At 49.2% G+C, this 23,347-nt stretch overlaps 2 protein-coding genes across 7 annotated transcripts in view; one reads left to right on the top strand and one right to left on the bottom strand.

Annotated features, from left to right (window-relative positions):
- The window catches only part of DNAI7 (dynein axonemal intermediate chain 7), a 40,153-nt gene extending 33,564 nt beyond the window's left edge, over window positions 1–6,589 (top strand). For 4 of the 5 annotated variants that reach the window (XM_077267192.1, XM_077267190.1, XM_077267193.1 and 1 more), the window contains 5 exons: window positions 454–640; window positions 1,610–1,824; window positions 5,027–5,191; window positions 5,343–5,456; window positions 6,226–6,571. In XM_077267192.1, coding sequence (XP_077123307.1) covers window positions 454–640; window positions 1,610–1,824; window positions 5,027–5,191; window positions 5,343–5,456; window positions 6,226–6,495 — 951 coding nt within the window. In that variant the 3' untranslated portion in view covers window positions 6,496–6,571. Of the gene's footprint in view, window positions 1–453; window positions 641–1,609; window positions 1,825–5,026; window positions 5,192–5,342; window positions 5,457–6,225 lie in introns of all 5 variants that reach the window. The other variant, XM_077267191.1, reaches the window with a different exon arrangement.
- The window catches only part of IRAG2 (inositol 1,4,5-triphosphate receptor associated 2), a 101,272-nt gene continuing 84,417 nt past the window's right edge, over window positions 6,493–23,347 (bottom strand). For both annotated transcript variants that reach the window (XM_077267189.1, XM_077267188.1), the window contains exons 24-39: window positions 19,363–19,406; window positions 19,224–19,288; window positions 11,764–11,880; window positions 11,601–11,650; window positions 11,380–11,431; window positions 10,819–10,870; window positions 10,696–10,723; window positions 10,295–10,435; window positions 10,045–10,179; window positions 9,419–9,560; window positions 9,306–9,343; window positions 9,173–9,232; window positions 8,536–8,594; window positions 8,285–8,386; window positions 7,187–7,285; window positions 6,493–6,896 (exon numbers count right to left, since the gene is read on the bottom strand). In XM_077267189.1, coding sequence (XP_077123304.1) covers window positions 6,653–6,896; window positions 7,187–7,285; window positions 8,285–8,386; window positions 8,536–8,594; window positions 9,173–9,232; window positions 9,306–9,343; window positions 9,419–9,560; window positions 10,045–10,179; window positions 10,295–10,435; window positions 10,696–10,723; window positions 10,819–10,870; window positions 11,380–11,431; window positions 11,601–11,650; window positions 11,764–11,880; window positions 19,224–19,288; window positions 19,363–19,406 — 1,428 coding nt within the window. In that variant the 3' untranslated portion in view covers window positions 6,493–6,652. The remainder of the gene's footprint in view (window positions 6,897–7,186; window positions 7,286–8,284; window positions 8,387–8,535; window positions 8,595–9,172; window positions 9,233–9,305; window positions 9,344–9,418; window positions 9,561–10,044; window positions 10,180–10,294; window positions 10,436–10,695; window positions 10,724–10,818; window positions 10,871–11,379; window positions 11,432–11,600; window positions 11,651–11,763; window positions 11,881–19,223; window positions 19,289–19,362; window positions 19,407–23,347) is intronic.

The following is a 23,347-nucleotide window of genomic DNA, read 5'->3' on the forward strand; positions in this document are numbered from 1 at the left end:
TGAGTGCAGCTCTGGAGTATAATACAGGAGGTAACTCAGGATCAGTAATGTATGTACACAGTGACTGCACCAGCAGAATAGTGAGTGCAGCTCTGGGGTATAATACAGGATGTAACTCAGGATCAGTAATGTAATGTATGTACACAGTGACTGCACCAGCAGAATAGTGAGTGCAGCTCTGGGGTATAATACAGGATGTAACTCAGGATCAGTAATGTAATGTATGTACACAGTGACTGCACCAGCAGAATAGTGAGTGCAGCTCTGGGGTATAATACAGGATGTAACTCAGGATCAGTAATGTAATGTATGTACACAGTGACTGCACCAGTAGAATAGTGAGCGCAGCTCCGGGGTATAATACAGGATGTAACTGATGTACATGATGATATGGCGGAGTCTTTGTAATGTTTTTTTTCCAGATCCCTGAGTTATTTCCTCTGTTCTCTGCAGCTTCTGGCCGGAGGGTTGCAGAAATTCCCGTACCCTCAGGAGTCGCTCCTTTCCTGCAGTCTGGGGGTGTCGCTCCAGGAGAAGGACATGGAGGGTCTCCGCTCCCCCCCGGTTGGCGTTTCTATTAAAGTTCCCCATAACGTGATCTTCTTTGAGGATCCTCAGGTGGCTCGATGGGACCCAGAAAGTAACGTAGTGATGATTCCCTGTGTTGTTGCCTCTTTTGTCCGTCTTTTACATACACTACTTACAAAAAGATCAAGATATTTGGCTTTCAGGTAAAATTTAAGGATGACCCTACGATGCCCTCAGACCTCCCTAGTGGCCCTTAATGTGCCCGTCCTTAGGGCCGATTACACGTCCAGCTGGTCGATGTCTTGGGACCTTCTGCAGAACTTGCTGTTCTCTAACAAGGAGCTGAATGGTGTTTGGTCCGTGGAGCGGCCGATACATTTGGGGGTGAAATAGAATTCGGATTAACCGTCCTCCTCGGTGTGAGACGATGAAGACAACTAACAACTGATCCCCGATACGTCGCCATCACGAGGCCTCAGGCAGGATGTTCTCAGAAGCCACTGAGCCTCATCAGCCGGTGACTACAGAGACTGGAAGAGTCACATAGAAGAGGACGCTTCATCGTGAACGATGCCCTTCAGGACCGGTTGATCAATGCCACACAGCTCCGGGCACATGTAATGGAGGCGAGCGGCCCGAAGAGTCACAGAGAAGAGGACGCTTCATCGTGAACGATGCCCTTCAGGACCGGTTGATCAATGCCACACAGCTCCGGGCACATGTAATGGAGGCGAGAGGCCCGAAGAGTCACAGCCGACCATTGGAAACTGTTCACGTCTGCGTGTGGGACCACCTGCAGGGTACCTGACCCCATCACCACCAGGCACCATCTCTGCTAGATGAGGGAGCAGCGGCCTCAGCCTTGTCCACTGATTAAAGGCGACTCAGGCTGAGCAGGAATGATGGCGTCACGCACAGTCCTGTGCATCACCCTGACTTTCACGCAAAAATAGCCCTGGAGCGAGAACGTCTTACGTTTTCATCAATTTCACTTGAAAGCCAAATCTCCCTGTCTTCCTGTGAGCAGTGTCCATATCGCGGCCGTCGCTCTCCTCCTGACCCCGATCTTTATATATTCCAGGCCTGAACTGGAAGACGGACGGCGTCATGAATGTGGGATACAAGGCGGAGGCGCGGGAGCTGACGTTCAGCATGGACGCCTTCTCCACCTTCACCCTGGTCCAGGAGTCGCACCTGCACATGCCGTACGAGTCCTGGGAGCTGAGCCCCCGCGGCCACAACGAGGCCTCGCTGACCATCGCCACCGCCTGCACCGACATCCGCATCGAAGTCAAGGCCAGTCCCCTCCTGCATCTTTCTAATGGACGGCGCCTGTTACCTTACGTTGTGTCCACCTCTGCTCGCTGTCACTGAATGATAACATTTCATCCATCTTTACGGAATGCCGTTTCGCTCCTTGACAGATATCTGCTCTTCTCACAAATAATGTGATGGGCACAGCCTCAAGTCTCAACCAAAAACTTTATTTTAAAACTTTTTTTTTCCTTTAGATTTGTAATTTCTTATTTTCTTTTTGGATAGAGAAAAGGAAAGAATTAAAAATTAGTAACATTGTATTCATTAAAAAAAAAAAAAAAAATCGAATAGAGAAAAATTAATAAAAAGGTAAAGGTGTTATTTTTAACAAGTTTTTCCCCCCCGTAATTTGAATGGGTAAAAAAAAAAAAAAATTGGAGATATAGAAAGAAAAACTAATCAGCGTCAGCAGGAGATCCCAGAACTCCCAGTCACTTTGCTGAGACTACAACACGGCTTCTTCCCTAGGTAAAACTGCACACAAAAAAAAAAAACAGCGTTTATAAAACCGTGAAAAATATCCACAATAATGGTCAGCCTGAAGTGTCAGAAGTCTCCATTAACCCCTGAAGGGCTGGCCGATTTTTCTTCCAATAGAATTATGTTGTAGGCTCATATCCATCACTGTGAAATAAAACGGTCCGATTGTGGGCCAGAAAAGGGGGATAAGTGTGATTTTTATGCGAGTGCAATCTGTTTAACACCTGGCATCCGCTTTACTTGCTTGAACTTTTATCTAGAGAATTGCTCTACGTAATTTACACAGTTTTCCAAGGAAATATTCTTCAATATTAGAGAGAGATTACATAGATCCAAAAAAAAAAACCTTACTCACATTTATATCAAATTAGTGTAGTGATTGTATAGCTTACTGGACATTTTTGTAAATTTTTTGTTTAGTAAATAAATTCCTTTAGGAAAAAAAAATGGCTTGGGGGGTTCCCTAACATTTTATTAACCAGCAGAGGGAAAGCAGACAGCTAGGGGCCAATGTTTATAGCCTGGGAAGGGGGTAAAACCCATGGAGCTTCCCAGGCTATTAATATCAGCTCACAGCTGTATATTTAGTCTTTACTGATTATTAAAATGGGGGTCCCCCAAAAAATGACATAGGGTGCAACTAGTCTACGTTTTTAGTCTGCGAGGGGGCCAATATCCATAGCCCCTTCCTAGGCCATTAATATCAGCCCGCCCTGTGTCTAGCCTTTGCTGAGTATTATAGGGGAACCCTGTGTCTTTTTTTGTGGAGTCCCCCATTATAAATAACAGGTAAAGGCTAATGATACAGCTGTGAGCTGATATTAATAGCCTGGGAAGCTCCATGGGTATTACCCCCTTCGCAGAGTATAAACATCTGCCCCCAGATGGCCGCGTTCCCTCTGCTGGTTAATAAAATTTCAGGGATCCCACTGCAGTTGTATTTTATTACTAAATTAATTTCTAAAAAAAATATCTATAGTAAGCTGCACCAGCACTGTACTAATTTATATAGTAAGATGTCAGTCGCATATCTATTCTATGTGTATATATCTATTCTATCCTGTCGGGTCACGCTGTGATTTTACTGTACGGGGCAGATGAATTGTCGGGTTTCCTATGAGATGGGTGTGTAGTAAAAAAATAAATATCTATCTATCAGATGGCCTTTGCATGGTCAGAATGCTGCGCAATTTTATTTTTTTTTATGTTGAACCCATTGACTTATATCGGATGAGACTCGGCAATGTTAAGAGACCAATCACAGCCCGATCTGAGCTGAGGGGGGAAAAAAAAAAGTTTTTACAAATAAGTCGCAGCTGAGCAGAGACTCCTAGAATAACATTGGTCAGAGCGCGGTGGGATATTTTATGTGTTTGCACTTGTCCGTTCTCCTCGCAGATCACTATGAGACTTTTGCTGCCATTCATGGAGCGGAGCCAAACGAGGTTCTGTTTTTTGTGGGAGGAAATCTACTTTTGATTGACACCATCTATTTTATTATACGACACATTAGAAGACAGGTGGTTTGGTAAAAATAACCCTGCCCCATTTTCATCCAGGTCACCAATTACGGTATTTTTTTTTTAATTAATTAAAAAAAAGCATTTTCACTTTTCTCCATTTTCCGAGTCCCGTAACATTTTAACTGTGAGAGCATGGAGCTGTGTGAGGGCTGGTTTTTTGCTTGGCGATCTGACTTTTATTTACACCATTTTGGGGTAAATACGTCATTTTGTTTGCTTTTTATTCTATTTTTTGCGTTTTCACTGGACAATTCCAATATCAATGATGTTTAACCCTTAATCATGAGTGTCATACATTGGGCAGGCACAGGAGATAACAGGCAGGTGATTGCTGTATAACGCAGCCATACACAAGAGATAGCAGGCAGATGATGGCTGTATAACGCAGCCGAGCACAAGAGATAGCAGGCAGATGATGGCTGTATAACGCAGCCATGCACAAGAGATAGCAGACAGGTGATGGCTGTATAACGCAGCCGAGCCCAAGAGATAGCAGGCAGATGATGGCTGTATAATGCAGCCGAGCACAAGAGATAGCAGGCAGGTGATGGCTGCATAACGCAGCGGAGCACAAGAGATAGCAGGCAGGTGATGGCTGCATAACGCAGCGGAGGACAAGAGATAACAGAGAGATGATGGCTGTGCACCACAGCCGAGCACAAGAGATAACAGGCATATGATGGCTGGGCACCACATTGCACAGCCATCATCACAATATTCAACTGGTTAACGGCAGCAGGCGATGTACAACTACACTTACAGCTGTCAGGGGAGTTGTACATCGCTTACTGCCGTTAACCAGTTGAATGCTGCTGAAGACCCCGGTGTCGGTCATGGCAATGCTTCTATGAGGACCAGCCTGAAGTTAACATTCATTGATCGTGACTCTTACTATTCAATGAATTATGAAAAAACATAATTTTGAAGTCATCGCCATAAAAAAAACAAACACGAATATATAATTTAAAACAATTTGGTTTCTTTGTGTCTGTTACAGTTTAATCTCTTAAAATCTATAATGTGATCAGGAAAAAAAAAGGCAGAAATGTGAGTTATATAATTTGTGTTTCCGCAACAAAAATGATACGTTTTTAATTTCTCTAAATTAAAAAAAATATATAACTTGAGACCCCCAAACACTCGTGAGCCGGCCCCTATTAATACTGTGTCTGGCGCAGGAGGAGCAGTGCCGGTTGGCTGCCGTCTCCGGCGTGGACGCGGACCTGACGCACGTCACCGGGAGGTGGACGACCCCGCTGCGCCTCAAGGCCGAGATGAGGAGAGTCGGCCTGAACGTCTTCCCTGCAGAGGATTCTGGGAAATACGTCAGCGTCAATAAAAAGGTAAATGCCGAGCGCTTGTACCCGGCTGTAGTGACATCGGGGGCCGCCATGTTTAATGTCATTACAGCCGCCTATCGATATATTTGCCGCCGGCGCTCGCTACGTTGTGGCATCTTACAATTTAACTAAATGTGTTTTTTCCCCCTGACAGAATGAACAGGTGGAGACAATGGCGTACAAGGAGATGGCGCTGCTGTCGCCGTCATTCACCTTCGCCTGGAGCAAATGGAACCACAGCTGCGGCCACGAGCAGATCGTTGTGAAGGTGCGGGGCGAGCACGGGGTGAAGGGGCGAGCACGGGGTGAAGGGGCGAGCACGGGGTGAAGGGGGCGAGCACGGGGTGAAGGGGGCGAGCACGGGGTGAAGGGGGCGAGCACGGGGTGAAGGGGGCGAGCACGGGGTGAAGGGGGCGAGCACGGGGTGAAGGGGGCGAGCACGGGGTGAAGGGGGCGAGCACGTGCTCCGTGGGGTTGTGACCTGCCCAGTAATCCGTGCGTCAGACTGTGGGGAAACGCCCCTATAAGTAGTGGGGTCACCCAGCGCTCCAGTTACTTACTAGATTCCAGGTGTAATAATGGAGGAACAGCACAAGGTCTAAGAAAGGATTCAAAGACAAGATGCTGCAGGAGTCAGTGCAGATAGGAAACACACTGATGGATCAAGGAGCGAGGGGCAAGAGGACAGCAGGAGCGAGGGGCAAGAGGACAGCAGGAGCGAGGGGCAAGAGGACAGAGGCAGCAGGAGCAAAGGGCAAAAGGACAAAAGCAGAAGGAGCAAGAGGACAAAAGGAGCAGGAGCATGGGGCAAGAGGACAAAAGGAGCGAGGGGCAAGAGGACAAAAGGAGCGAGGGGCAAGAGGACAAAAGGAGCAGGAGCGAGGGGCAAGAGTGAGGGACCGGAGGGAAGGGGAAGATCCCGAGGGGCAAGAGGCCAAGGTGCCGGCAGGGGAAGAGGCCGAGGTGCTGAAGGAAGAGGAGTGAGGGGAAAAAAAAAAAAAAAGAATCTGCTCTGTCTGAGTTCTGTTCCCTTCCAGGTGAGGGAAGGCTCCGGCTCGTGCAGTGAGGACGACTGGTCGCTGTACATGCTGAGCCCCCAGAGGACGCAGCGCCTGAAGGTGTCGGAGTCCAGCGAGCGCTTCTCGGCGGAGCTGTACGAGGGCAGCGAGTTCCACAGCTCCCTGTATCACATGGTCAGAGACTACTGCAGCCCCGAGGCCACGGCGCGGCTGCCGTCCTCCCACCCCCTCTTCATAGCCTGCGTGTACGAGCTGCTGAGCGCCACCAGACTGCTGAGCTTCTCCTAAGATAAAGCCAACTTTATTCAATAAATACCACAACCAGTCAGGGAAGAACCCGGCGGCCTCCCCTCCCCCAATAAAATACTATACACATAGGCTTAAATTAGATTCTATCCTGATACAAATGTACAAAACCTCAGCGCTGGAGAAAGTTCCTTGTGCTTCACACCGGCGGGGGCGCGTTGTGCCGGAGGCCCAGATACGGCCACAGCAGCTGCTGGACAGAAGTCCACGACACCCCGGTGCCCACCGGAGCGCCATCCACTGGTTTATGGAAGGAGAGGCCCGTGAGGAAGCTGAGCAGCGTGACCAGGAGGATGGCGGCCGCCGCCAGGACCACCAGGGGCTTATTGATGTTCCCCATGGATCGTCTCAGGCCCTTCACACAGGACAGGACTCTGCTGGAACTGCAGAAAAAACACAAATACCGTACTTCGTAATATAAAAAGAAACAGACACCAAAATAAAACACGGGGAAAAATATGAAAAAAAATCTCAAAAGGTTTATAAAAGTATTAAAAAAAAAAGTAAAATTAAAAGAAAATTTGTAACAAAGAAAAAAATACAGATATAAAAACGTAAAAGAAAACTAAAATCCATGGAGATGGCAGAAGTTACAGCCGGTTATTTTACCGACCCCATTTCCTACTCCAGTCACATCCGAAGCTGCTCATATCTGAAGCGGCGCTCCACTTACGTGGTCTCCGTGGTGGCGGGCGGCAGCGCTCTCTGGACGTAGCTGGGTTTCCGGACTCGCTCTTTGGCCTCCTCTATTAGCTCTGCGCTCGGCTCGTCCCTGCGCAGGTAAAAACAGCGCGGTCACAGCGGCACACAAACATACACGCGGCAATCCGACAGAACATGATGGGGCGCAGCCGTCACAGCGGCGATCAGGGGAGCGGCGCACAAACATACGGCAATCCGACAGAACATGATGGGTCACAGCGGTGATCAGGGGAGCGGCGCACAATCATACACGTGGCAATATGACAGAACATGATGGGGCGCAGCAGTCACAGCGCCGATCAGGGGAGCGGTGCACAAACATACGGCAATCCGACAGAACATGATGGGGCGCAGCGGTCACAGCGGCGATCGGGGGAGCGGCGCACAATCATACACGTGGCAATACGACAGAACATGATGGGGCGCAGCGGTCACAGCGCCGATCAGGGGAGCGGCGCACAAACATACACGGCAATCCGACAACATGATAGGGTGCAGTGGTCACAGCGGCGTTCGGGGGGAGCAGGGCACAATCATATACGCGGCAATCCGACAACATGATGGGGTGCAGCGGTCACAGCAGTGATCAGGGAAGCGGCGCACAATCATATACGCGGCAATCCGACAACATGATGGGGCGCAGCAGTCACAGCGGCGATCGGGGGAGCGATGCACAATCATACACGTGGCAATCCGACAGAACATGATGGGGCGCAGCGGTCACAGCACCGATCAGGGGAGCGGCGCACAAACATACGCGGCAATCCGACAACATGATGGGGTGCAGTGGTCACAGCGGCATTCGGGGGGAGCAGGGCACAATCATATACGCGGCAATCCCACAACATGATGGGTCACAGCGGTGATCAGGGGAGCGGCGCACAATCATACGCGGCAATCCGACAGAACATGATGGGGCACAGCGGCGATCGAGGGAGCGGCGCACAATCATACGTGGCAATCCGACAACATGACGGGCTGCAGCGGTCACAGTGGCGATCAGGGGAGCGGCGCACAATCATATACGCGGCAATCCGACAGAAGATGATGGGCCGCAGCGGTCACTTACTCCTTTATGGCGGTCTCTTCGCTCGCCTCTGGCCGGGCGTATGTGTCCATGAAGCGCTGCAGCGTCGGGCGGTTATCGTTCGGCCTGGAACCCACCAGCTTCCTGAGGGGGCACAAATAATATGGTTTCCTTAAAGGGATAATTTAAAGGGGACCCGTCAGGAGAGAGACTCCTGTCCATGCCGTCTCGCAGTCCAGCAGAGGCAGACCCACATCATTACCCAGTGATCCCCCCATCAGAGACCCCCTTACCAGCTGTTTGACCTCCGATGTTGTAGTTTTCCATCGATTCTGTCTCCTCCAAATAAGTCCTGTGATGGTAAAAGTATAGAATGAAGGTGGGCAATGACTGATCGAGACCCTCACAGGATAACGCGGAGGGACTCCACACCCCGTGTGCCCCCCGTATGAGATCCGCAGACCAACTACCACCCCATGCTGCCCCCATAACCGCCAGGCGGAGTCCAGACAATGGCCTCTGCTGATAGGTTTTGGCTTCCCATCAGTGACGGTAACATTGCGCCTAGTCGCTCTCCTGAACTGATTGTCTGTTACAATGAGTCAGCACAGGTAACAAATCTGGGCAGGCTTGGACTGGCTGACCGGGGAACCGTAGAATCCTTTGGTAGGCCGCTGTGAAGAAGCGCTGATGAATTGTGCAGAAAAAAATAATTCATTAAGCAGCTGAACAGCGGCCCCAAGAATCACCGTTACTGGGGGGCCTACAGTCCCACTCTGCATCTGGGTACATTGTAACAGACCCTCAGACCAGAATGGTCTTAGCCCCTGAATGTAAACTCTGGACTCCCCCTTCACTGACAGCAAGCAGAGATCTTGAGAACAGTACATAGGGGAAGCAGCATTAGTTGCGGTATAGAAGGGTAGATACCATTGGTGATCCGGTGCCTCTGGGGTACGCCGGCATGCTGACCCTCCTGGCTGGCGACACCTGGCACAGAGAAGGAGAGGTGAGGAGACCGCGACCACCCCGATCCCCGGCAGCGCTCTGCCCCATCACTCACCTTACTGGCTATGGCGGACGCCAGCTTCAGGGCATCCTCTGTAAGAGCAGACATTGCACGTTACCTCCTGCCATCAGGGGGCGCAGTGACCCTACACCACCGCCGCACGTCACCTCTCTCCGGGGGGCAGCTGGAGCGATCGTTCTGCACCGCCTCCCGCAGCTCCTCCAGCTCCGCGTGCTCCTTGGCGTACATGCGCTTCAGGTTCTCCACGTGCTGGATCATCACCTCCACCGCCTTACTGACCCTGCTCTCCTGCAAAACAGACACCGCTACTTCCATGGAAGCACCCTCTGCCTGCCCTCAGTGACCCCAAAACACCCAGAGAGCTGAGGGTTTGTTACAGTGTATCCAGTCTGATCTCCAGGCTGCACCGATACATTGTATCCGACGATCAGAACATTGAGCAGCTGATCGACCAGAACGGATACAATGTAACAAACCATCTGAAAATGGTCCCTGAGCTGAGGGTTCGTGACATTGTATCTATGACGAGCTCAGAGGGTTGAATAGACTGGATACGATGCAACAAACCCTCCGCTGTGAGAAAGCAGCCTGGAGCTCAGATTGTAACAAACCATTGACAAGTATTTGTTACACTGTATCATTGATACAATCTGTAGATGACTGAAAACGTGTCCTGACCAAAGACTTCTCACAGCTGACAGTTTGTTACTTTGTGTCCAGTCTCGGAATGGGACAGTTCATCATTTCCCGTCATACGACGTCCCGCACTCACCTGGTGAATGGCGCCCAACATCTCCGATCGGCTGGCGACGCGCGTCGTGTGCTGGGTGAGGAACTCCAGGCTTTTCTCCAGCCTCTTCACGATGTCATGCGTCTGATTATCGTCCTCGCAGAGCGGCGTCAGCGCCTGCGACCCGGAGATCAGTAAATGTAAGCTGCCCGGAGGCAAAGAGCCAGAATACGTCCCATCGACCCCCCACCCCGAGCCTCGGGACCACCAGACTGGTCACTAACGCACGAACCTCCAGCAGCTTCTTGCAGCTCGCCAGTTCCTTCTTCAGATTCTCTTCCGCCAGATCTCGGGATCTTTCCTCAAGTCGCAGCCTCTTATCCAACGTGAAGATGTCGCACTTGAACCCGAGGGAAAGACGCAAGAACTCGGTCTAAAAAGAAGAGACAATGGGTACGACGAGCTCAGCAGAAGTAGGAGTGCAGCTCTGGGGTTTGGGCTTCCACCAGACATGTCCCTGCCACCTCCTGCTGACTCAGTGTCTGCAGCAAACCGTGACCTACACAGACCCTGAATGGCTGGAGATCTCAGCCAACCCGCACTATGTGGATGCAGCTCTCGGTGTGACTGGAGCCTGAGGGAACCGTTCAGACCGTGCACCGGTGCCGTCTCCGGACGCCGCACACAACTCACCTCCATTTCCTTCTCATTATTTGAGAGACTGCAAGAAAAGAAGATGATGAAGAAGAAGATCTCACATTTAGGAAAAAAAAGACGAATGTTCAGGAGCAAAACTGAGGAGTCAGCGACACTTACTGGTTCTCCTCCGCAGACTGGAGATTCCTCCCCGGAGACCCAGCGGGAGCCCCTAATGTGCAAGAGAAAGGGTAGATGAACACGGGGCCCTGAGTCTGGGGGCCACATGGCGGAATAGATCAGTAGTTTGTCAGACCTCGAAAAGCGTCACTAGAGCTGCCTGAACCCGAAACGCGTTTGCCGGGGCTGCCGGACCTCGAAATGCGCCCCCGCAGCTGCCGGAACCCAAAACATGCTTCGCAGCTACCGGAACCCCAAACGTGCCCCTGCCAGAACTCGAAACGTGCCGCCCGGAGGAGGAGCCCGGACTATAGCCCTCAGCTGATCAAACCTTTGAGGTGTCGGTTGTCAGAAGTGCTGTGGTACAATTTCTCACAGTAGTGGCTCTCGTGTAATCTGCTCATTGGCCACCAGAGGTCAGCACTACAGTCCAGATCAGGATGGCAGTTTACAGCCTACAGTAAAATCATTGCTTTTGGGGCGAGGGGCTGGTGCCCAGACCGCACCCCTTCATCCCTCTCTCCAGGGGTCTCCATCCCAGGAGCCAATACTCAGCCTCACCTTCTGCTGGGGGCGGCCGCTCCTTCTCGCTCTCCGGATTAATGTTCGATTCCTAAAGAGAAGATCACATTCGTCAAGATGTAAAGTGGAAACGTCCGGAACCAAATATAAGGGACCCCCTCAATCATATCCTAAGGGGCAATGTTCCCTCCAGCTCTGCTGGGAGTTGTAGTCCTACATGTAAGCCACAGTTCAGAAGTTGGTCAGCATTGTGTACTCACAGCGCCGCCATCTTTGGACCAGTCCTCGGGGTGGTGTCGTACGGATGAGGCTGCGAGGCAGAAATATTCAGCGTCAATCACGACAATCCGTCACCAATGGTGAAGTCCCGACGTACCCCCATTGTGCACCCTGCAGATTCGGGGGTCTTCTGCAGATATTTACCTTCATTCTCTGTGTAGCCGGAATCTTGGGACCGTTCTGCCGCGTTTTCCTTCTCGGCGCCGTCTTTACTTTCTGCATCAGAGTCGCGTTGTAGAATCGTCACCAAATCAGCGGCGGCTGCAAAGAGAATGTGAAGAATCAATGTCTCGAGGAGAATCTGCAGCCGCCACAGAGACACAAGACGTCGCCCGGGAGCTTAGTGGAGTCTTAGCCCATTCTGTTCCTAGGAAAGCTGGGTGGCACCGGATCGGCCGCCGTGACAGAGTCCATACAGAGTGACATAAGCGGGAGACTAATGGAGTAAAAGTCTCTGCAGGAGCTGCTCCCGGGAACAGACTCTCCGGCTCTGCGGCATCGCGCCGGGAGTTAGGACGTGCGGCTCTGCGGCATCGCGCCGGGAGTTAGGACATGCGGCTCTGCGGCATCGCGCCGGGAGTTAGGACGTGCGGCTCTGCGGCATCGCGCCGGGAGTTAGGACGTGCGGCTCTGCGGCATCGCGCCGGGAGTTAGGACGTGTGGCTCTGCGGCATCGCGCCGGGAGTTAGGACGTGTGGCTCTGCGGCATCGTGCCGGGAGTTAGGACGTGCGGCTCTGCGGCATCGCGCCGGGAGTTAGGACGTGCGGCTCTGCGGCACTGCGCCGGGGATTAGGCCGTGCGGCTCTGCGGCATCGCGCCGGGGATTAGGCCGTGCGGCTCTGCGGCATCGCACCGGGAGTTAGGACGTGCGGCTCTGCGGCATCGCACCGGGGATTAGGACGTGCGGCTCTGCGGCATCGCACCGGGGATTAGGACGTGCGGCTCTGCGGCACCGCACCGGGGATTAGGACGTGCGGCACTGTGGCACAGCGCCGGGGATTAGGACGTGCGGCTCTGCGGCATTGCGCTGGGGATTAGGACGTGCGGCTCTGCGGCATCGCACTGGGGATTAGGATGTGCGTTGGGGAAGTGTCCTGACGCCCCGGGGCAGCGCTCCTGTTTACAGAACAAATCGCGGGATCATCGCCGGCTAATTATCAGCTTTGTGTTGTCACTAATAATATTGACGGGTTTAGAGATTTAAGAGCCGGAAGAACCTTGTAAAGGAGCCGCGCACAATTATAGGTCAGGGAGCGGCGCCTCTTCCAAAGAAAGTCTCTGGCCGAGATGTAGAGATCCTGAGCTCCGGGCAGCCCAAGGATCCACTGGTTTCTCCAAGAGATGGAGATCCAGGAATCCGGAGATCTCAATCCCCAGACCAATGTGACCCACCAGTGTCCTGCTAAAGGGGGCGCTGCCATTTGGGAATCCGTACAGCAGAGACAGTGCATCCACATGATGCCTGCAGAACCTCATCCCGCCACACAGCAGAGCCACCACTAGAGGGAGCTCACTACATACAGATTTATACAGTCACCACTAGAGGGAGCTCACTACATACAGATAATTTTTATTTCTATAGCGCCAACATATTCCGCAGCGCTTTACAACTTATAGAGGGGACTTGTACAGACAATAGACATTACAGCATAACAGAAATCACAGTTCACAACAGATACCAGGAGGAATGAGGGCCCTGCTGCTCGCAAGCTTACAAACTATGAGGAAAAGGGGAGACACGAGAGGTGGATGGTAACAATTGCTTTAGTTATTTGGACCAGCCATAGTGTAAGGCTCGGGTGTTCATGTAAAGCTGCATGATCCAGTTATCAGCCTAAGTATGTAGCAGTACAGACACAGAGGCTATTAACTGCATAAAGTGTATGAGAACATGATGAGAGGAACCTGATTATGTGTTTTGTTTTTGTTTTTTTCTATTTTTAATTGGCCACACAGGGATAGTTAGGTTAATGCGTTGAGGCGGTAGGCCAGTCTGAACAAATGAGTTTTTAGGGCACGCTTAAAACTGTGGGGATTGGGGATTAATCGTATTAACCTGGGTAGTGCATTCCAAAGAACCGGCGCAGCACGTGTAAAGTCTTGTAGACGGGAGTGGGAGGTTCTGATTATTGAGGATGCTAACCTGAGGTCATTAGTAGAATGGAGAGCACAGGTAGGGTGGTAGACTGAGATCAGAGAGGAGATGTAGGATGGTGCTGAGCCATGGAGTGCTTTGTGGATGAGGGTAGTAGTTTTGTACTGGATTCTGGAGTGGATGGGTAGCCAGTGTAATGACTGGCACAAGGTAGAGGCATCGGTGTAACGGTTGGTGAGGAATATGATCCTGGCAGCAGCATTCAGGACAGATTGGAGCGGGGAGAGTTTGGCAAGAGGGAGGCCGATTAGTAGAGAGTTACAATAGTCCAGACGAGAATGAATAAGTGAACCAGTAAGAGTTTTTGCAGAGTCGAAAGTAAGAAAAGGGCGAATTCTAGAAATGTTTTTGAGATGCAGATAAGAAGAGCGAGCCAGTGATCGGATGTAGGGGGTGAATGAAAGCTCGGAATCAAGGATGACCCCAAGACAGCGGGCATGTTGCTTGGGAATGGTGGAACCGCACACGGAGATGGCAATGTCAGGCAAAGGTAGGTTAGTAGAGGGAGAGAACACGAGGAGTTCAGTTTTTGACAGGTTCAGTTTCAGATAGAGGGAGGACATGATGTTAGAGACAGCGGTAAGACAATCACTGGTGTTTTCTAAGAAGGTCGGAGTGAAAGCAGGAGAAGAGGTGTATAATTGGGTGTCATCAGCATAGAGATGGTACTGGAACCCAAATCTACTGATTGTTTGTCCAATAGGGGCAGTATACAAAGAGAAGAGGAGGGGGCCTAGGACTGATCCTTGAGGAACCCCAACAGTAAGGGGAAGGGGAGAGGAGGAGGAACCAGCAAAACATACAGTGAAGGATCGGTCAGAGAGATAGGAGGAGAACCAAGAGAGAACGGTGTCCTTGAGGCCGATGGAGCGGAGCATAGTGAGGAGGAGCTGATGATCCACAGTGTCGAATGCTGCGGAGAGATCCAAGAGAATTAGCATGGAGTAGTGACCATTAGATTTAGCTGTTAGCAGGTCGTTAGAGACTTTAGTGAGGGCAGTTTCAGTAGAGTGTAAAGAGCAGAAGCCAGATTGAAGAGGGTCTAGAAGAGAGTTATCTGAGAGATAGCGGGTAAGACGGGAGTGGACCAGGCGTTCCAGGAGTTTAGAGATGAAGGGAAGATTAGAGACAGGTCTATAATTAGCGGCACAGTTTTGGTCGAGGGAGGGTTTTTTAAGTAATGGATGTATGATGGCATGCTTAAATGAGGAGGGAAAAATACCGGAAGTGAGGGAAAGGTTGAAAATTTTTGTCAGGTGAGAGGTGACAGCCGGGGAAAGGGACTGGAAGAGATGTGACGGAATGGGGTCACTGGTGCAAGTGGTCGGGCGAGAAGATGCAAGGAGCCTGCTTACTTCTTCTTCTGTAACTGGTTCAAAGGCAGAGAGTGAACTAGATGCAGTGGGGGAGGGAGGACAGTGCCTGGTATGAAGAGATTGGGAGATGATTTCCTGGCGAATGTGGTCAATTTTTTCTTTGAAGTAATTGGCCAGATCGTCAGCGCGGAGATCTGTGGTTGGGGCCTGCTCTCTTGGGTTGAATAGGGACTGGAAAGTGTCGAAGAGACGTTTAGGGTTATTTGACAGTGAGGTGATGAGGGTGTTGAAATAGGTTTGTTTGAAGAGGTGAAGAGCAGAGTTGTATGTTTTTAGCATGAACTTATAATGGATGAAATCTTCGGGTAGATTAGATTTTCTCCACAGACGTTCGGCGCACCTGGAGCATCGCTGCAGGAAACGTGTTTGCAGCGTGTGCCACGGTTGTCGCCGTCTGTGCCGAGTTGTTCTATGTATAGGAGGTGCAGCTTCATCCAGGGCACTTTGCAGGGTTTCATTGTAATTAGTGTTGAGCGATACCTTCCGATACTCAAAGGTATCGGTATCGGATGGTATTGGCCGATATCCGAAAAATATCGGATATCGCTGATACCGATACCGGAAGGTATCCTGGATGGTTCCCAGGGTCTGAAGGAGAGGAAACTCTCTTTCATGCCCTGGGATCCATATTCATGTAAAAAATAAAGAATTAAAATAAAAAATATGGATATACTCACCCGTCCGGCGGCCCCTGGACCTTACCGATGTAACCGGCAGCCTCTGTTCCTAAGAATGAGGAGTTTAGGACCTTCGATGACGTCGCGGCTTGTGATTGGTCGCGTGACCGCTCATGTGACCGCTGACGCGACCAATCACAAGCCGCGACGTCATCGCAGGTCCTAAACTCCTCATTCTTAGGAACGGAGGCTGCTGGTTACATCGGTAAGGTCCAGGGGCCGCCGGACGGGTGAGTATATCCATATTTTTTATTTTAATTCTTTATTTTTTACATGAATATGGATCCCAGGGCCTGTAGGAGAGTCTCCTCTCCTCCAGACCCTGGGAATCATACACTGGAAACTTCCGATTCCGATATCACAAAAATATCGGAACTCGGTATCGGAATTCCGATACAGCAAATATCGGCCGATACCCGATACTTGCGGTATCGGAATGCTCAACACTAATTGTAATGCTTCAGAGCAGAATCAGGACATGAGATGGAGGAGATTGGGCCAATGAGGACTGCAAGTTCTTCATAAGTTTCTGGGTGTTAATGGCCTGTATGTTTCTATAAGTGTGGAAAGTGGGGGTGACCTGAGCGGGATGGCAGTTCTTGATAGAGAATGAAAGAAGGTTGTGGTCAGAGAGCGGGAGAGGGGAGTTTGTGAAATCATCCACTGAGCAAAGCCGGGAGAAGACCAAGTCGAGGGAGTTTCTATCTTCATGCGTTGGAGAGTTAGTATGCTGCGAGAGGCCAAAAGAAGAGGTTAGAGATAAAAGGTGAGAAGCAGATGGGGAGAGGGGAGAAGTAATAGGGATGTTGAAATCACCCATGATAAGGGTGGGGGTGTGAAGGAACAGATGAATGACCTCGGGGAGACCAAAACATCCAACACTGCGGAGACACCATCACGTGTTTCTCAACGCAGTGATCCAGAACACTGCCCCCATCCCTTATGGGAAATATGCAAACGCATGTAAAGTAAGCTGCGGAGACACCATCACGTGTTTCTCAACGCAAGCAATGAATAGCCAGGCCTTTCTCCGGGAAGGAACAACCACGGGAAGGGCAGCATCCAATAAAGGAGAATATCCAATAAAGGAAGACCACCTATGCCAAGCATGGTATCCATCCACAAACAGCTGTTTCGGGGTTTTTGCCCCTCATCAGTGTGGAGTAGGAAACTGGCTATTAGGAGCAGTGCCTGGTGAAAGGCTATGAAGGAACAGATGAATGACCTCGGGGAGACCAAAACATCCAACACTGCGGAGACACCATCACGTGTTTCTCAACGCAGTGATCCAGAACACTGCCCCCATCCCTTATGGGAAATATGCAAACGCATGTAAAGTAAGCTGCGGAGACACCATCACGTGTTTCTCAACGCAAGCAATGAATAGCCAGGCCTTTAGCCAGGGTGGGGGTGTCACAGGAGAGAAAGTGTGGAAGCCAGGTGGCAAAATGATCCAGGAACTGATGAGAGGGGCCAGGAGGACGATACACCACCGCCACTCACATGGAGAAAGGGATGTAGAGATTTATACAGATTTATACAGTCACCACTAGAGGGAGCTCAGTACATACAGATTTATACAGTCACCACTAGAGAGCTCACTACATACAGATTTATACAGCCACCACTAGGGGGAGCTCACTACATACAGATTTATATACAGTCACCACTAGGGGGAGCTCACTACATACAGATTTATACAGCCATCACTAGGAGGAGCTCACTACACAGATTTATACAGCCACCACTAGAGGGAGCTCACTACATAGAGATTTATACAGACACCACTAGAGGGAGCTCACTACATACAGATTTATACAGCCTCCACTAGGAGGAGCTCACTACACACAGATTTATACAGTCACCACTAGGAGGAGCTCACTAAATACAGCTTTATACAGCCACCACTAGGGGGAGCTCACTACATACAGATTTATACAGCCACCACTAGGGGGAGCTCACTACATACAGATTTATACAGTCACCACTAGAGGGAGCTCACTACATACAGATTTATACAGTCACCACTAGGAGGAGCTCACTACACACAGATTTATACAGTCACCACTAGGAGGAGCTCACTAAATACAGCTTTATACAGCCACCACTAGGGGGAGCTCACTACATACAGATTTATACAGCCACCACTAGGGGGAGCTCACTACATACAGATTTATACAACCACCACTAGGATGAGCTCACTACATACAGATTTATACAGTCACCACTAGAGGGAGCTCACTACATACAGATTTATACAGTCACCACTAGGAGGAGCTCACTACACACAGATTTATACAGTCACCACTAGAGGGAGCTCACTACATACAGATTTATACAACCACCACTAGAGGGAGCTCACTACATACAGATTTATACAGTCACCACTAGGAGGAGCTCACTACACACAGATTTATACAGTCACCACTAGGAGGAGCTCACTAAATACAGCTTTATACAGCCACCACTAGGGGGAGCTCACTACATACAGATTTATACAGCCACCACTAGGGGGAGCTCACTACATACAGATTTATACAACCACCACTAGGATGAGCTCACTACATACAGATTTATACAGTCACCACTAGAGGGAGCTCACTACATACAGATTTATACAGTCACCACTAGGAGGAGCTCACTACACACAGATTTATACAGTCACCACTAGGAGGAGCTCACTAAATACAGCTTTATACAGCCACCACTAGGGGGAGCTCACTACATACAGATTTATACAGCCACCACTAGGAGGAGCTCACTACATACAGATTTATACAGTCACCACTAGAGGGAGCTCACTCAATACAGCTTTATACAGCCACCACTAGAGGGAGCTCACTAGATACAGATTTATACAGCCACCACTAGGAGGAGCTCACTACATACAGATTTATACAGCCACCACTAGATGGAGCTCACTACATACAGATTTATACAGCCACCACTAGAGGGAGCTCACTACATAGAGATTTATACAGCCACCACTAGGGGGAGCTCACTACATACAGATTTATACAGCCACCACTAGAGGGAGCTCACTACATACAGATTTATACAGCCACCACTAGAGGGAGCTCACTACATACAGATTTATACAGTCACCACTAGAGGGAGCTCACTACACACAGATTTATACAGCCACCACTAGAGGGAGCTCACTACACACAGATTTATACAGTCACCACTAGAGGGAGCTCACTACATAGAGATTTATACAGCCACCACTAGGAGGAGCTCACTACATACAGATATATACAGCCACCACTAGGAGGAGCTCACTACATACAGATTTATACAGCCACCACTAGGAGGAGCTCACTACATACAGATGTACACCCTTCTAAAACAGACAGACCACAATACATATTCCTCTCTAAGGATCCACTACCTACCCGATGACTCGAAGGTGTTATCAAGAGCCGCCCCAATGGTTGATATTTGAGAAACTACAGAAATGCTGCAAGAGATAACAAGAAATAATTAGATGAAAGAATAAACTAGTGAATATGTTCCAAATTTCAGTTTTCTGACCTGGCTGTGTCCGCAGACTCTGGATGATCGGGCCTGTATATCTCCTGCAACATCAGAACATAATGAAGGGTTAATCTCCGCCATGATATTGCACAATCACAGCTGTATCTGTTCTGTTCCTGGGAGAAGTCACTGCTTACCCAGACCCCATTCAATACTTGGAGAATGCATCCCTACTGGGGAAAGCTGGGTACTTCTTGGCCTTCTTTACTTTGGAGCTGGAGCTTCTGGTTTATTGGGGGGAGGGGGCAGCTGCAGAACTCGTGCTCTATTGATCCCACCACCAACAGCAGCAGTCCCTTCCCTGATCTCACACTTTATAGATCATTGTGGAAACTAATACAATGTATCGTCAGGAAGAGGAGAAACCAGCGCATGATAATGGTGCGGAACACCCCGATAAGAAGGTCGCCCCAAGAGCAGGGAAGTCACCACCCCGAGACGGGACACTTTCTGATGTTCTCCTGTAAAGATCTGTTCCTGGGAAAGCTGGGTGAGGGCCAATGTAGAACCAGTCCTATATAGTCTGATTAGAGGAAAGTTGGGTGAATTGATACGTGAGTGACAGCAGCTACATTCTGTGTCCGGATCAGCGACTCCAGCTCAGCGGGGAGGTGGTCTGAGGTCACCTACTGCCTCCGAGGACTGTGGAGGATAAAAGCCCTCCTCCCTGCTTTACACTGCAGCTTCGCTTGTTCACACTGGATGCTGTGTATTAGAACAAGCGCAGTAGAAGAGAGACTAAAGGGCAACATCCACAGACATCTCCTAATGTCAGAGACTAAAGGGCAACATCCACAGACGTCTCCTAATGTCAGAGTCTATTGTAAAGCACTGTGCGATTTATCCGTGCCGGAGCGGCGGCGTTCCATCCGTGCCGGAGCACTAGAAGGGTCAGACCTCAGGGTTACCGGCCCTTTAATAATGACACTGTGGTTTGTATTTAGTAAATGAAGCTTCAAAAAAAAAAAAAAAAAGAGGAAGCAGTAATGATGCGAGGACGGAGTTCAGCGCTCATCATTCACTTCATGCAAATTCTGGCTATTTTTGCCGATTGATTTGAATGTCTGCAGTCACAGGCGAGAATATTGTGCAGCATCCGTCGCCAGGGGGGAAAGCGGCAGAACCGGAGGCGAGGAGGTCATCTGCCCCTTTAACTGCCTGACATGGAAATGACCAATTGTAAGAAGGTGAATCACCAGCTGCGTGTGGCCCGAGCTTTGAGGAGCAGAGAAACATGTCAGCGCAAAAAAAGGGTCAGCGCAAAAAAAAAGCCTCAGCGCCAGAGCTGCTCCTTGAGGATGGCCCGAACTTCAGGGGCGAGAAGTATTTGGGGAAGGTCGGATTTTAGGCTCTATAAGAATCTCTCCTCATTTCCAAGACCTCTTCATCCGGTCACTTTTTCTGCACCTTTCCCACAAAGCGTTAATGGCGTTTCGCCGCGGCGCTGCCTCCCCGGCGCTGGAGGAATTTGTTTATTTCCATCTCTTTATGACTCGTTACAGGCCGAGGACGGGAAGATTTATGCTCCTGACACAAGTAGCTGAAGTCGCGGCTCTTTAAGAAACGAACCTTAGAGAAACACTTCAGATTATTACACTAAACAGTGATCATCGCCCCGGACGCGTTAACCCCTCCGCTGCCAGGGGCACAGAAGACCCCGCACCGCAAGGAATGGGCGACAGTGGAGCCTGAGGTTTAAGGATAGAGAATAAAAACCACGATCCTCCTCCAGCGCCTCCGACCCCGAAGAAAACTCCTGCCCCAAAGCCATCTCCATGGGAAGTAGATGGCGTAGTGGGGGGCTTTACACGGTGTTCCAAATTATTATGCAAATAATATTTCCTCCTATTTTCTCTAAATTACCTATCTGAATTGCAGTCATTGTTATTTTCCAGTCACCTACTATTCTAGTATAATTGCAATGTTTTGGAACAAACTGCCTATGAAAACAGGATCTTTTAAAAAAAGTAAACACTCAAAATGCAGGTTCCAAATTATTATGCACAGCAGAGTTTTCAACCTTTTTTTTTTATTTTGAACAAAAAAATGGTGAATTGTGAAGTTATAGCATTATCAGCTTATTACAAAATGAAATCAAACAGTTTCCAAGTGAAAACTTTATTCTAGGTGATGTTACATTTGCACATAGGACCCCTTGTTCGAAAGAAGCTTCTGAACTCTCGTCCATTGAATTTGTCAGTTTTTGGATGGTTTCTGCTCCAATTGTTTTGCATGTGGACAGAATCCTCTCCGCGAGCTGTTGCTTAGATGTGAGCTGCCTCCCGCCATCATAGGCACTCCTTTTGATGATGCTCCAGAGGTTCTCACTGGGGTTGAGGTCAGGGGAAGATGGTGGCCACACCATAAGTTTGTCCTCTTTTATGCCCATAGCAGCCAGAGATGCAGATGTGTTTTTTTGCAGCATGAGACGGTGCATTATCATGCATGAAAATGATCTTGCTGCGGAAAGCACGGTTCTTCCTCTTGAACCATGGCAGGAAGTGTTGTTTTAGAAACTCCACATAGATTATGGAGTTCATCTTTACCCCTTCAGGGATCAGGGGCTGACAATCTCTCTCCCCATGATACCAGCCCAAAACATTACTCCACCTCCTCCTTGTTGGCGCCTTAGCCGTGTTTTCATGGGGTGTCCATCAACCAGCCATCCTCCACTCCATCCATCTGGACCATCGAGCGTTGCACGGCACTCATCGGTGAACAAAACAGTTTGGAAGTCAGTCTTCATGTATCGTTTGGCCCACTGGAGCCGTTTCTGCTTGTGTGCAGTAGATAGAGGTGGTCGACAGGATAGTTTACGCACAGCTGCAAACCTCTGAAGGACCCTGCATCTTGTTGTTCTGGGGACGTTGGAGGCACCAGCAGCTTTAAAAACTTGTCTGCTGCTATGACAAAGCATTTTGCAGCTGCTCTTTTAACCTTATGCAATTGCCTGTTGGAAAGAGTCCTCAATTCTTCCTTATCAGCACGCACACGTGTGTGCTGGGAATCAGCTACATACTTCTTGATTGTGCGATGATCACGATGAAGTGTCTTGGCAATGTTGATTGTAGTCATGCCTTGACCTAAATACTCCACAATTTGTTGCTTCTCAGCAGCCAACACATCCTTTTTATTTCCCATTTTGGCAAAAAATGTCGGCTGCTTAATAATGTGGAACAGCCTTCTTAAGTAGTCTTGCCTTTATTTGCACACACCGGCCAAACTAATGTGCACAGGTATCTGCAATTGCTTTCAGTGATTATAAAGAGCCCTGACACACATCACCATCAATGAGTTTAAATGACAAACAAAAAAATTCTAACCTTATCACTCCTAAACTCTTTGTGCATAATAATTTGGAACACAGTGTAGATACAGTTTGAGAAATAAAACCGCAATACACTGAGGCTTCTGGGACTGTAAACAGGAGCGGGGAGGTCACAAGAAAGTAGGAATCAATGGCCAAAACAGATCAATGCCAGCAAGTCACATCACAAATATCAGAGATCAGTGACCTGTTACTATACATAGCAGCAGTATTATAGTAGTTATATTCTGTACATAGGGGCAGTATTATAGTAGTTATATTCTTGTACATAGGGGGCAGTATTATAGTAGTTATATTATTGTACATAGGGGCAGTATTATAGTAGTTATAGTCTTGTACATAGGAGCAGTATTATAGTAGTTATATTCTTGTACATAGGAGCAGTATTATTGTAGTTATATTCTTGTACATAGGGGCAGTATTATAGTAGTTATATTCTTGTACATAGGAGCAGTATTATAGTAGTTATATTCTTGTACATAGGGGCAGTATTATAGTAGTTATATTCTTGTACATAGGAGCAGTATTATAGTAGTTATATTCCTGTACATAGGAGCAGTATTATAGTAGTTATATTCCTGTACATAGGAGCAGTATTATAGTAGTTATATTCTTGTACATAGGAGCAGTATTATAGTAGTTATATTCCTGTAC

Source organism: Ranitomeya variabilis, chromosome 5 (assembly GCF_051348905.1).
Source record: "Ranitomeya variabilis isolate aRanVar5 chromosome 5, aRanVar5.hap1, whole genome shotgun sequence".
Taxonomy (NCBI): domain Eukaryota; kingdom Metazoa; phylum Chordata; class Amphibia; order Anura; family Dendrobatidae; genus Ranitomeya; species Ranitomeya variabilis.